The 15,142-nt window shown below is 42.6% G+C and overlaps 1 protein-coding gene across 2 annotated transcripts in view; it reads left to right on the top strand.

The window, feature by feature from the left end:
- tmem266 (transmembrane protein 266) overlaps nucleotides 1–15,142 on the top strand; it is a 156,186-nt gene that overhangs the window by 31,561 nt on the left and 109,483 nt on the right. For both annotated transcript variants that reach the window (XM_087982041.1, XM_043680377.2), the window contains exon 2: nucleotides 6,773–6,873. In XM_087982041.1, the coding sequence (XP_087838167.1) occupies nucleotides 6,860–6,873 (14 nt within the window). In that variant the 5' untranslated portion in view covers nucleotides 6,773–6,859. The remainder of the gene's footprint in view (nucleotides 1–6,772; nucleotides 6,874–15,142) is intronic.

Raw genomic sequence — 15,142 nt, 5'->3', positions numbered from 1 at the left:
ACAACACATTTCCGTGTGTTAACTGATCACCCCATCAAATATCAATGTTCAGTCAGACATTGGGTTACTGCGAGGTGGAATCCCCAGCTGTGGGAAAGGGTTAACTCTGCATATCGCGACTGAAAAGACTTGGAAAAGAACATTTGCATTGATGTGGAACTTTACAAACCCCAAGGATATTCCAAAGCATTTTACAGCCCATGAAATTCCTTTGAGTCTGCATTGGAATCTGTGCAGCAGCCAATTTGCTCTCTGCAAGCTCCCACATCCATCATTTCTTATTGTATGAATAATTATAAATAATACAGTATAATATAATGTCAACACATTCTATCTGAAGCTGGGTGCAGTTTGTGGATTTGGGGTAGACTGCCATGTTACTCTGTGAGGATGGTTGGGCCACAAACAAGCAAAAGAGGTTCTTGTCGTTCAGAATAAGATGCAGCTCATTATGTAACAGTAACTAAGTATATGTCACATTAACTCTTAGGCAATTTGAATATTGATGATACGAGATAAATAAGGCAATCGTGTATCCATCAAGAGACCGTTTCCAGCAACTGCTCAATCTGACTGTAGTTGCCTAACTGCAACTGGCATAATCCAATATCCCACCCAATGGCTATGCTACCTACCAGAATGGATGGAGCTTCAGTTCTGTTCACATATTAACCCGTTCATACCCATCATCTTGTACAGTAATGATCAGTATATGTGTTCTTAGTTGTTGATTGTTCGATTAAATATTGGTCCAACGTATGGGGCAGACCTTCCATATTCATCTTCAAAATGGCATAGAATAGAAGCATAACAGTGCAGAAAGAGGCCATTCAGCCCACCAAGGAGTGGCACGGCGGCTCAGTGGTTAGCACTGCTGCCTCACCGCTCCAGGGACCCGGTTTCGATACCAGCCTTAGTTGATTGCCTGTGTGGAGTTTGCACATTCTCCCCGTGTCTGCGTGGGTTTCCTCCAGATGCTCTGGTTTCCTCCCACAGTCTAAAAGATGTGCAGGTTAGGTGAATTGGCTGTGCTAAATTGCCCATAGTGTTAGGTGCATTAGTCAGGGGTAAATGTGGGGAGGTGGGTCTGGGTGGGTTACTCTTCAGAGGGTCAGTGTGGACTTGTTGGGCCGAAGGGCCTGTTTCCACACAGTAGGGAATCTAATCTAAAAACACCTATCCTCCAAAGGACATTCTGCCCCAACTCTATACCTATAACATCGTATTTCCCATGGTTAATCCAACTAGTGTGCAAATCCCTGGACACTACAGAGCAATTTAGTTCTGCTAATTCACCTGCATATCTTTGCACTGTGGGAGGTAAGAGAACCCAGCAGAAGCAGGGACAACACACAAACTCCACACAGTGACCCAAGGCTGGGATCAAAACCAGATCCCTGGTGCAGTGAGGCAGCAGTGTTAACCACTGAGCCACCCATAAGTGCTTCTACATCCAGTGTAAGAGCAGATAGCCTCCCAGTTTAAGAAAGATAGAATGCCTCCAACTCTGCAGCACCTCCTCAGGAGTATTAGCTTAAATGCTCTGGAGGAGAACTTGAGCCCACAACCTTCATCTTCAGAGATGGGAATGTTACAAACTGAGTCGTTATTGGCAATTGCCACAATTGTTTGCCTGTGTAGTGAACCCCATAAAATATAAAAGTTTAAATTGATTTGTTTCCTTTAGCCCTTCTTTAATAAATGCTCCTGCCAATGCAATTAATGTCAATAAGCATGTTTCCAAAGATGGCTAAGTAATTTTAATTTTGCTGATTGCTTTAAGCTCTCACAATCAAATCTCAATAAATGAAACACAGCAATCATAACCATTAAGAATATGTCTGAACAATAAGTATTAAAAATTAAATAATGACAAAAGTTAATAGTTGAATATTTGACTTTGTGCTGATTTATTTTTTAGTCATTAATGGGATATAGATATATATTACCCATTCTTAATTGTCCTTGCGAACATGACGGTGAGCTGCCTTCTTGAATCGTTGCAGTCTATGTGCTGTAGGTTGACCTACGTTGCCCTTAGGGAGGGAATTCCAGTACCTTGACTCAGTGACAGTGAAGGAACAGCAATATATTTCCAAGTCAGAATGGTGAATGGCTTGGAGGGGAATTTGTAGCTGGTGGTGTTCCCAAGAATATGCTGCCCTTGTCCTACTAAGTAGTAGTAATCGTGGGTTTGAAATTGCTCTTAGGAGCCTTGGTGAAGTTTTGCAGTGCACGTAGATGGTGCACATTGAGCTTTGTGCTTAGAGAGAGTAAATGTAGATGTGGTGCCAGTTAAGTAGGTTGCTTTGTCCTAGATGGTGCCAACCTTCTTGAGTATTGTTGGAGTTACATCCATCCAGGCAAGTTGGAAATATGCCATCATAATACAATCGTTGTGCTTTATAGAATGTGGAAAATCTCTGGGGAGACGGAGTAACTTACTCACTGCAGGAATTCTAGCCTCAGACTTGCTACAGTTTTTTCTGGTTAACTAATCTCCAGGCCATTGATAATGGGAGATTCAGTGATGGATTGCTGTTGAATATCAAAGGACAATGGTTGGATTCTCTGTTGTTTGGAAATGGTCACTCCCTGACACTTGTTTGGCCCAAACATTAATTGTCCCTTGTCAGCATAAACCTGGATATTGACCAGGTCTTGCTGCACTGAACATTACTTCAGTATCTGAGGAGTCATGAATTGTGCTGAACATCGGTGCAGTAATTGGGAAACATCCCCACTTCTGGCCTTATGATGGAGGAAAGATCACTGATAGCTGAAGGTGATTGAGCCTACAATGTGACCCTGAGGAACGCTGGAGGAGATCTTCAATTGTTTAATAAATGGCGGTGAGCTTCCTTCCTGCTTTCAGCACATCAGGTGACACAGAAATTTACTTTAGGGAAGAAAATCAGATGAAAACCATCTCTAACTAAGACTAACGATTAAGGTAGTTCTGCCCAGATCTCTTGAACACTTTGTTAACAACGTGTCCTGTTTGAATATTTTGTCCAATAGCTAATTTTGCTGACAGTGTAGTACTTCCTCAGTCTGACATTTGGAGAATCATTCTCAACCATGTGCTTTGGACTCCAGTGCAGCTGGACACCAACAAACTTCTGACTTAAAAGTGACTACTTACCCACTGAGATGACACAGTGAAGTGATTTGAACAGATTGTGTGCAGGCAGGTGGGAAGAAACCTCTAATCCAATGTATTGCTTCTTAAAGTTCATTATTGTTAAGTAAAATGGGCAATCCTTCATTGATGACCCAGGGCATCAAGCTGTTACGTTAAAAAAAATTCCCTGTTTTCACAGGTTCGGTGTGAATTGTTATCTAAAATTTTGCTTTCTCACTCAGATTTCTATTATCTGCAACATTTGGTTTTTGTACTATCTGTATTAAGTTTGAATCTTATGTTAGCTATCATGCTAGCTTAAGGCTAGGGACAAAATCAAAGATGAATAACACACACAAAAGCAAGATTATGAATTAGAGATGACCAGGTTAAAGAGATGGACATCAAGAAGCCTCTTGAAGTCAGGGAGCAATGTAACAGAGAAAGGTATGGGAAATTTCTTCCAGAATACAAGGGAATAACAAAAGGGAGCTGTGCAGTTGATGGATCTGGGAAAGTTGGTAAATCTTGAATCAAAGAAGGTGGTGGCATGTGGTAAGACTAAGTCTTTCAAGAGAAGTATGAATATGACAAGGTAGTAGAATGGGATTTATGCAGAGAGAAAGAACATTGCTGTAAGTCACTGGACCCAAAGCTTTAACACTGCTTTCTCTCCATAGATGGTGACAGACCTGCTGAGTTTCTCCAGCAATTTCTGTTTGTGTTGTTCCGTGGACATGATGGGCTGAATAGTCTATTACTGTACTGTAAAATCATTTTGTAATAAACTGTAGATTCTGTACCAATGAGGAAGGTCCTAATATAAGATGAAAATCTATAATCAAAGCATCATTTTTCTGCAAACTCACCTTGTTAATTCCACTCACAGAATGCAGAGAAAAAAATGCATGTTTGTAGCTATTCAGATCTCTGTGGGAGAGATCTGTCTATTGATTACTTTGAACTTTAGCCCCATCATTTAATAAGAATCACTAACTGCTATAAATAAATTTGGATGATGAGAATTAATGGCCGATGCGTGTGTTGGATTGTACGGATATTCTGATGGGATTAACCATGAGGATATTTGTCTTGCAGTAATGAGAGTTAAGTAAAATTGAAATCAAGTGCAATAAGATCATTTCTGCTCAAGGACAAGGGTGTCACTGGCCAGGCGATCATTTATTGCCGTCTCTAATTGCCTTTGAGAAGGTGGTGGTTGGATGCTTTCCTGCACCATTGCAGTCCTCAAGGGTGTGGGCAGACCCACAATGCTGGATTTAGACTCAGCAACACTCATGGAGCAGCGATATATTTCCAAGTCACGACAATGTGTGGCTTGGAGGGAATTTGCATTTGGTAATGTTCCCATGTATGTGCTGCCCTCATCCTTTTAGGTAGTAGAGGTGCTTGGCTTGGAAGGCGCTGGTGAAGGAGCCTTCGCAATTTACTGCAGTGGATCTCATTGATGGTGCACAGTCCTGCCTGTGTGCTTCAAAGGCTCGTTAATGATCAACTCCATTGATGTAGGATTGAAATCATGTGTAGAGTCAGGATCGCAAATAGCTTTCCATGAAGGACATAGGGAACCAAATGGATTTTTAAGGTAACCAACATAAGGTTTTTTTTTGAAAGTGAAGTCAAAGTTCTCAATCTGTCAAAGGTAGAATTTGAAGATTTTGGCATTAAAGAAGAGGGATCGGGGGAGCCCAATAGTGGGCAATGAGACTGGCAACACTGAGGATATGGAGGTCCAGTCAATCTCATCAAGCCTGTGTCCTCTAGTTATTCATACATCCTCATGGAATAGTGGTCATGACGAGTGTACCACCATTCGCCATGTGAGCATCAAGGACTACTGGCAATTCTTTCGGGCAGCAGAGAGTAAAGACTATCCAAGGCTCTGTGCTGGAAGGAGGTGCGGTAGATCGAGGTTGGAGGATCTGGGTTGCAAGGCTGGAAAAGGTTACTGGGCTTACACTGAATTTGGATCCAAACACTGTTGCATCCCTAAGCTCCCTTCTGTTTTCTGTTTTTTTAGCAGGTTTTTGTTAGAAATGGTTTCTAAATTGAATGGACTGACCTCCAGGGCGGAATACACACTCGATCTTAGATAGATTCTTGATCTGTGAGGGATTCAAGGGTTATGGAGAAAGGGCAGGAAAGTGGATGTGAGGACTGTTGGATCAATCATGATCCTATTGAATAGCAGAGCAGGTTCAAGATGCCAAATGGCCTACTTTTGTTCCTATTTCTTATGGTCTGATGATAGTCTCCATTTAGGTGCAAGCAGACAGTATACCTTTTTAAGGAGTGACGATCAAGGGGAATGATGTCATGGCTTGAGGTTGGGGGCTAGGGGATATCAAAGGTGCCTTCAAGAAACAAAACAGAAAAAATACAAGGAAGACCAGAGAATGGGCCACTGAGCAGTTAGATTGGTAACTTCAGATAGTTAAATGAAATTGTTCTATGCTATTTGTGAAGCTATTACACTGCACCAACACAGCTATTAACAAGTCTGGGGCTATAGCTCAGTGGGAGAGTGTTTGGTTGTCAAAAACAGGATCAAGGCTTAACTTCTTGTCAGAACAATGCCACCTCTTACAGTGCAGTGCTCCCTTGGTTGTATCAGCCCACAGCATGTGCCCAGGTTGATGGAGTGGGGCTTGAACCCAAAACCCTCTGACACAATGGTGACAAGGCTTACCACTGAGACACAGAGCAATTACAGATTACACCACTTTGGTCTGTCCCAGTCTGGTGACTATGAGCCATGCAGGAAGACCCCAATTTGATCCACTGGCCTGTGCCTCAATCAGGCCCATTGTAGATGGCAACAAATATGGGATGAGATGTTGAACTGGTGTCTCCTGCATCCCCTGGGGTAGGTGTGAAAGGTCAGATGACACTATCTTGAAGAGGAGCTGGAGATTTCTCCCTGGTGTCCTGCCCAAGTCTTCCCTTCTGACCTTTGTGACAATGCTGTGGCTTTAATATTTTATTTTGTCCTGTTTTTTGAAGAGAGGTAGTAAGGCAGAAGTGATGAGCAGTCTACCAAAACCACTAGAGTAAACAGCTTGTGAGGCCTTGGTTTTTTTTTTAAGTTGGAATAATAGAAGCAGCCTGGATGAGTTTGGCCAGCTCTCATAGACTAGGATTTCTCGGGTTTTTCAGTTTTTTGGTTTAGGTTTAGGCAGCTACTGTTGTGGGTTTGAAGAAGTGGAAGCTATTTTTCTCTCCCCAATTATAGCCAAAAGCTGGGGATTCTTTTCCTGGGCTGATGGATGGCATGTGAGACAAAGTGTTTTACTGATTTTGCCTTTTTGCCAAAGGGTATGTTTATGGGATGTCACTATATTGGCACAGTTAATTAATAATAGTAATGTATCTATTATTCTATTAAGTTTTGCAATAGAGTTATTCTAAATTCCTCTTTCTTTGGTTGTATTTTAACTACTTATTTAAATTACTTGTGTTTTGCTTAACATCAGTAGTTTGATGAGTTGAATTGCATCTGGAACATGGCACGTTACATTTGCCTTTGTAATAAGAAAATGTTAGGGTCTAGGCTACCTTCTTAAAATATAACCCATAACACTTTTAACAAGAATGAAGTCTAATGGAATAACTGTTATTAATTTATAGGAATGCAAAATCCAAGTGATGAGTTGAAACTCTGATAGAACATGCCGAAGGTTTAAAAAGCTGCTGTTGAGCTCTGCATCTCCCCACATGGCGAACAATCAGTAAGTGTGATCAATAATCATCTTGACCTTAATATTACCCAGTTACCTATACCTCCATAATGCTGAGTAATTAGAGAAAGTCATTACCTTCCATTAGCTTATGCATAGGTTTCTGAAAGAGTCGTTGGGAATTCAGTTCCCTGCACTATTGCACAGGAAAGCACTAATCTCATTGTTTTCAACTGAGAAATAGATCTATAAGAGTTTGTTTGATTGAAGGCAAATTGAATTTCCCAAAGTGAAAATGTGGCACTGGCAGCGGTGCACTGATCATCTCGGAAATGGACCAGATGTAGATACCATCAAATATTGAGAAAAGACCTTACATTTAACATTGGTCACAATTATTGTCTGATTTAATAAAACACTCAGGTGGTCATTAACTGCACCATGTTACATAAGACAGATTAACCAAGAGTTTAGAAAAGGAAAACCATTATGCTGAAATATTAATCATCGCTAACCATTCAATGAGGTGGTACCACAACAACATGCATTTGTATAGCATTCCCAATGTAGTAAAACATCTTCAAAATGCTTCTCAGAAACATTTCTGACACCAAGTCACACATTCAGATGTTAAGACAAGTGATAGAAAGAGTTAGTGTTCGGCTTTAAATAACAGCTTAAAGGAGGAGAGCGTTAGAGGGGAGAGGAAGTTTAGAGATTCTTTCAAGGCCAGGATTTACTGCCCGTTCCTTGAGAATGCAGTGGTGAACTGCCTTCTTAAACCCTTCAGTACATGTGGTGGAGGGACACGCCCAGGGCTACTGGGGAGGAAGGCTCAGGATTTTGACCCAGTGACACTGATGGAACAGCAGTATAACTCCAAGTCAGGATGGTGACTGGTTTGGAGGGGAATTTGTAAGCAGTCATGATCCAGTACATTGACTGTGCTTGTCCTTCTAAATGTTAGTGGGTGCATGCTTGGAAGGAGCCTTAGTGAGTTGCTGCAGTGCGTCTGAAAGGCAGTGATAGTTTGAGTGAAATTAAACATACAAACATATTAATTACAAGTAGGAGTATGCCCTGACTCCCCTTGAGCCTGATCCTCCACTCAATAAAATCAAGGCAATCTGATTTCTCTACAATCCTGCCAACCCACAATAGCTTTCATCCCCTTGTTTATCAAAATGCACATCAAGAAAGGGGTGGTATGGTGGCTCATTGGTTAATGTTGCTGCCTCACAGCACCAGGGACCTGGGTTTGATTCCACACTCAGGCGACTGTCTGTGTGGAGTTTGTACATTCTCCCTGTGTCTGCACGGGTTTCCTCCGGGTGCTCTGGTTTCACCCACACTCCAAAGCTATGTGGATTAGGTGGTTTGGCCTTGCTAAGTTGTCCATAGTGTCCAGGGATGTGCAGGCTAGGTGGATTAGCCATAGGAGATGCAGGGTTATGGGGATAGGTTAGGGGGATGTGATGCTCTTCGGAGGTTCGGTGTGGATTCGATGGGCCAAATGGCCTCCTTCCACACTGTGGAGTTTCTACAATGCTAGTTGTTTGAAGCAAATGCTGTGTGTTTACAACATTCGCTGTTAGAACATGGTGTGGATGTGAGATTGATGGAACATAGTGACACATAGCAACATGTCTCTCCTCTGGGTTAGTGACCACTAACAAGGTGCCTGGCTTTATGCCTGTGCTAAACAGCAAGGCAAGACAGGAGTAAAGTGAACCTGTTTGCACTGGCTGAGGAGGCAAGGAAATGTGCAGTGAACCCAGGGGTGCAGTGAACCCAGGCAGATAGGTGCCAAGAGAGTGAGCACTAAGGAAGTGAGCGAGCAGGGACCCCCCCTTGCCACCTAATCTAATTCATGGGCTGGTTGTCAGTCCCCAGACACAAAGTGTCCTGACAGCAGTAGCATTCCAATAAAGATGGTACTGTCCTCTGAAGTGCAGCATTGAAGTGAGGCATCATACTGTAAGTGGGTCAGAAACATGTCATGATGGTGCAGAGGAGCTGACCTGTGAGTGATGCCAGGATCTGTGGATGCAGTGACTGCCTAGAATAGTGCTCTGAGCTATTGGCGCTGGGTGTTAGCGATGGAGGCCCCTAGGCGCAAGTTGGAGTAACCAGGTACTCGCTCTGACTCTCAGGTTGGGAATTCTCAGCATGTAGTTTCTAACCAGAAGGTATTGGAGTAGGACAGTGCATATTCATGAGATAATAATGAGGGTGATAATGAGCAATAATCCCCATTAATAGGCCTCATGCCTCCCACTGGTGAGAATCTCTTCTCAGTGTCAAAAGTTAGCAGAAATACGAGACTCATCACTCCCAACATCGAGAAAGTCCTCGCTTGGCTTCTCTTGAATCTCTCAGCGTAGCTCATCTTTTTCAGGATCCAGTAAATTCCCCCCTTTTTCATTTCACTCTTCAACAGGATGTGGGTGTTGCTTGTTTTAAAAGGACAGGTTTCATTTAACAACTTGAATTTTCTGTGCAGTGTGTCTGCATAACGTGAACACAATAGATTATGTAATATATTGATTTTTGGAAGACATTAATAAGACATTAAATTGGCAATTTAAATTATAACAGCCCCAGCGGGATTTGGAATCAACCATGGGCTTCTCTCTTGAGCCCCATAACTTTCTTGCAATTTACAAAAGAAAATATAAATGACCCACTTTGGAACACAGATGCACACACAGACACACGCACATAGACACACATACACGCAAACACACACACACACATATACACATTGATACATACACACACACAGATACACATACACGCACATACATATAGATACACACAGACACACCTAGACACACACACAGACATACACACAGACATATGCACACACACAGACATACACACACACACACATAGACATACGCACACACAGGCACACATATACACTCACTAACATATGCGCGTGTGCACACACACATGCTCACACACCCACATGCACAGACACATACATGCACACATACACCCACCTACAGACCCACACATGCAAACACACATGCACACGCACACACACACACAAACGCACACACACACACACAAAATGCCTCTGACCAGACTCAAGATGAGAAGCTGGAATCCCTACAGTAGAAACCACAAAGAGGTAAATACAGCTACATCACAAAAGTAGAACATGACCAGGGGCACTCTGGGGAAAATGGAACCCCACTTAAGTTGTGGCTTCAAGTCCCACTCTAGCGGTCTGAGTACAAAGCCAAAACACAACCAGTATATTGCAAAGAGAGTTTTATTTTTAATTTATTCCTTCATGGGATGTAGGTGTAACTAACAAAGCCAGCATTCATTACCCATCACCAATTGCTGATACACAAATTGTGTATCTTGCTCGCTATGTTCCCTCTAATTTCTTTTCCTTCCGCGCAGTCCTCCAAGGTTCTTGCACAGTAGTGACTTCTGAAAGCAGAAGTCCATGTATTTGTATGCTGACCAGAGTGTATGGAACCTTAGAGCAGATCATTGCTTGTTAGGGCCATTCCTGAGGACAGTTAAGAATCAACCACATTGTTATGCCCTGCAGTAGATCAATGAGCTTGGGATGGCACCTACACTGTAACAATTCATTGAATCATAAAAACTTACCTATTGTACCTGTGCCAGCTCATTGATCGAACTATCTCAATTAGTCCCATTCCACTTCTTATTTCCCCACTTCCCTTCAAATTTCCCCCTTTCATAAATCTATCCAATTCCTTCTTGAGAATTCTGATCAATCCACTTGCATCATAATAAATTGCTGCAGAAAATAAGTTTTCTTTGTGTTGCTTTCTGCCATTTACCTTAATTCTTTGAGCTTCTGACATAGCTGCCAGAGAAAACTATTTCTCCCCACGTTCTCTATCAGAATTCCTCATGAGTTTGATATTAATCTTCTCGATGTGAATGAATGAATTTATTGTCACATATATTTCCAGAGATGCAGTGAAAAGTGTTCTGTCGCCACAACCTGGCGCCATTTTGAAGTCCAAGGAGACTAAAAGAAAGTCCTTAAATGTAGTTCACTTTCAGGATCCCAAACACGGCTTCAAGAATTTCTGCAAGGTCCCTGCTCCGGGCCTACCACAGCCAGCAGCCCTCGCTCCAGGCACTGACACTGTCCATGTCAATGACCCATTGCCAAGAGCCCACACTCTGAGCCTACAGCAGCCAGGAGTGCCCATACCTCCATAGTTGCTGCCGACACTCCCCTACCATCCCAGGAGTCCACACTTCAGGCGTAGGAAGCCAGGAGTTGCTGCCGACACCGCTCCAGCTTCCTTGCGATGTCAGGATGATGAAGGAAAGAAAAGACATAAAGGAGAGAGACGAAAAGAAAGCGGCCGGCCTGGAGCAGATAGGGTCAGCCAGAATGCTACCTGCTCCTCGCTCACTGGGTGACCCAAGGCTGGGGTGGAGCCGTGTCCGACTCATCCTGGAATTGCTGCAGCTGGAGACCTTCTCCTTCAGCCGCCACTCTCCAGGCTTTAAAGAAAAAAGGAAGAGCTAAAGTAAAAAGATGAAGACAATAACGAAAAGAGCGGACAAGGCCCCGGCTCAGCCCTGTATTCCGTCGCTATGTTGCTGGAACATCTATTTATTCTGGACGTGAATTCTTGCTCTGAAATGAGTGGATGCCATTCAGGACATTGCTTACCTTGCAATACACTCATACCCAGGAGAGTTTTGCCTGCCATGCTGTAATTGTGCTCCCTAGCAGCAGTCTCATGTCTGACAGTAAAAGTATGTCCCAGAGAGATTGCTAACCTTGGATCGGTTCCCTGGCCTGTGATAGTCTTTAAGCAGACAACAGTACGGCCACTGAATGCTTTTGCCAACCTATTAGCTCAGCTGGTAGTGCGTGTTGTCATGTGCCTCAGGCTGCTCTTCCGAGCAGATGGCCAGATGGAGTCACTGGAGTATGGAGTGGGCAGGTGTTGATGTGCTCTTCAGGATACCCAGCTCCAGCCTGATGTACATCACTAATGAGGGCAATGATTACGTCGGTCGAGTGCTACTGTGTTCCCTGACTCTAGGTAAAGTGCAGCATGTCACAAACATACACATCAGAATCATGTGCGAACCATTTCTATATTACACATTCTGACAGTCCTATAGTCAACCATCCCTTTGTTCTGTGTTACACCAATCCTGCAGTATATTGTATTCCTATATTCTGCTCCTTTATTCATGTATCACACCATTCCTGCATTAATGCATTAGACCATTCCTGTACTTAACCATTCCTGCATTGATGCATCACATCATTTCTACGTTAATGCATTCCTGCATTACACCACTCCTCTGTTATCTCATACCAACAGTGACTACAGGTATATGACAATGTTTTTTTAGTAGGCAGTAAAGTTCTTCAGGATGTGAAAGTTCTTCAGGATGTGAAGAGGTTTTAATTTAATTTGCAAGTTCTTTCTTCTTCCCTTGCACTTATTAAACTGGCATGTTTGAGTGAACACTATGGTGACCTTTGACAATGACCTTGCTATAGTGTGCCCAACACCATGGAGAGGTGAAATCAGACATAGACAAAATCTCTAAAAAAGGCAATATTGATTTGCTGTCCCTTATTCGAAATGTCTGATAGTTAGTGTGACAATATTATGGCTTTAAGGAGTGTATTTTGTCCTAGTTGTTTTTCAGAGAGATTTTGAGCTAGAGGTGTTTCTTATTTTGCAACTTGTACTACGAATCACTATAAGGTAATGTAACTTATTTTTCTTTATTATATCTATTTTGTATCTAAGATTTGTACCTAGGTACTTTGTAGCTCAGATGGTGCTGTATGGGGGCGATATTGTTAATTTTTCACTGTATTCCTGTACTTATGTACATGAGTGCATGTGACAACAAACCTATTTCTAAATTCTGATTCTTCAAGGCCAATAAACAGCTTGTGAGGCACTGAGGCTTTTCTTAAAGTTAGAACAATAGAAGCAGTCTGACTGGGTGGAATCATGCTCCCACAGAACCAGGGTTTTAATTTAATTTGCAGTTATTGGGGTTTTAAAGTTGATTGTGGAAGCTGTTATCTCTCTCTCTCTCTCTCTCTCTCTCACACACACACACACACACACACACACACACACACACACATACACACACACACTCTCTCTCTCTCTCTCTCTCTCTCTCTCTCTTTCTCTCTCTCTCTCACTGCCAAAATTTTCTCTTGCTGTTCTAATCTCCTGGACTGGAGAAACATCACATCTAAGAGAAACATTTTTTACTGTATTTGACTTTGCAAAGGGTGTGTTAATGGGATGTTACAATACTGGAGTAGTTGGAGTTTAGAAGTTTTCCAATAAAGTTAAAGTTATAGTAATTCTTTCTTTTGTTTGCACTTTAACTGTATGGTGAGAATAAAGTGTGTTTTGCTTGAAGCCACGTAGTGTGACCAATTGAAATACATCTGGAACACAGTATATTATACTTTAAATAAAATAAAAATTAAGGTCTTAGACTGTCTCCTTAATATAGTTGAAGGAGGTTTGGTCTGGTCCATAACATCAGTTATTGAGCTTTTAGGGGATCTGATAGCAGCAACATTATGACTGGGTCTGATCATGCTCGAAAGGATGGATCCTCATTTCTGTGAATGGATCTTCATTTCTGTGCATTTCTTAATGACTAGGTCAAAGTACACATACGCAGATAGTAAGCTACCTCCATTCTTCAGCTGCCTCACTCCCATCCTCTTGAACACCATCTCCAGACCACAAGGCTCCTCCATCTTGTTCTCCACTAATCTCCTCCAATCTCAATCTGTGCAACCAACTGAATTTCCTTTCCATTACCTAACCTTAATTTTCTCAGCTCGGGGAAGCCCTGATGGAGCGTCAAAGATCCCTGTGCAAATACATTTTTTTTAAATTCACTTGTGGGATGTGAGGGTCACTGGCTGGGCTAGCCTTTATTGCCTATACCTAGTTGACCTTGAGAAGGTGGTGGTGAGCTGCCTTCTTGAACCTCTGCAGTTCATGTGCTATAGATGGACCCACAATACTGTTAGGGAGGGAGTTCTAGGATTTTGACCCAGTGACACTGAAAGAACGGTGATGTATTTCCAAGTTAGGGTGGTGAGGGATTTGAAGAGGAACTTACAGGTGGTGGTCATGTTCCTTTGTATCTGCTACCCTCATCCTTCTAGATGGAAGTGTTTAAGGGTTTGAAAGATGCTGTGTGAGGAATTTCTACAATGCCTCTTATAGTGGTGGAAAGAGTATACGTTTGCAGATGTGGTGACAGTCAAACCAAATACCTTGTATAGATGGTGTCAAGCTGCTTGCATGTTGTTAGAGCTACCCTCATCCAGGCAAGTGGAAAGTATTCTATCACACTCCTGACTTGTAGATAGTGACAAGCTTTTGGGAGTAAGAAGGTGAGCTACTCAATGCAGGATTCCTAGCCTCTGACCTGCTTTTGTGGCCATTACATTTATATGGCTAGGCCCATTCAGTTTATGGTCAATGGTTACCCCCAGGATCATATTACTGGAGGATTCAGTGATGGTAACATTGAATGTCATGGGGTAAAGGTTAGATTGTTTCTTGTTGGAGATGGTCATTGTCTTGGATTTGTGTGGCATGAATATTACTTGCCACATTTCAACCCAAGCCTTCAAACCATCCATGGCTTGTTGTAATTCAGACATGGACTGCTTCAGTATCTGAGGAGTCATCAATGGTGCTAAACATTGTGCAATCATTGATGAACATCTCAAATTCTGACCTTACCATGGAGAGAAGGATATTGATGAAGCAGTTGAAGATGGAAACTACCCTGAGGAACTCCTCAGAGATGTCCTGGAGCTGAGATTACTGACCTCCCATAATCACAGCCACCATCCTTCATGCCAGATATGATTTCAACCAGCAGGGAATTTACCCCTGATTTTAATTGACTCCAGTTTTGCTAGGACTCCTTGATGCCACACTTGGCCAAGTACAACCTTGGTGACAGCACCTCTGGAATTTAGCTCTCCTGTCCATGTTTGAGCCAAGGCGAGTATTGAGGGCAGAAGCTCAGTGGCCCAGGCACAAGCCAAGCTGGGCATCACTGAACAGGTTATTGCTGAGCTGGTGATGCTTAGCCTTCTATCTCTTTACTGATGATTGAGAGTAGACTGATGGGCCAGTCGTTGATAGGGTTGGATTTGTCAGGTAGATGCCAGTGTTGTAACTGGACTGGAACAGCTTAGCTAGGAGAGCAGCAGATCAGGGAAGAGGGAAGGGACAAAAAGGGTTTTTTTATTTTAAATAAAGAGGAACCTCGATTG

The sequence above is a fragment of the Chiloscyllium plagiosum genome, unplaced genomic scaffold, assembly GCF_037043375.1.
Source record: "Chiloscyllium plagiosum isolate Xiang-an unplaced genomic scaffold, Cpla_swu_hap1 HiC_scaffold_42, whole genome shotgun sequence".
Classification (NCBI taxonomy): Eukaryota; Metazoa; Chordata; class Chondrichthyes; order Orectolobiformes; family Hemiscylliidae; genus Chiloscyllium; species Chiloscyllium plagiosum.
The sequence above is the reverse complement of the archived record's forward strand: the minus strand, read 5'-3'. Positions and strand labels throughout refer to the sequence as shown.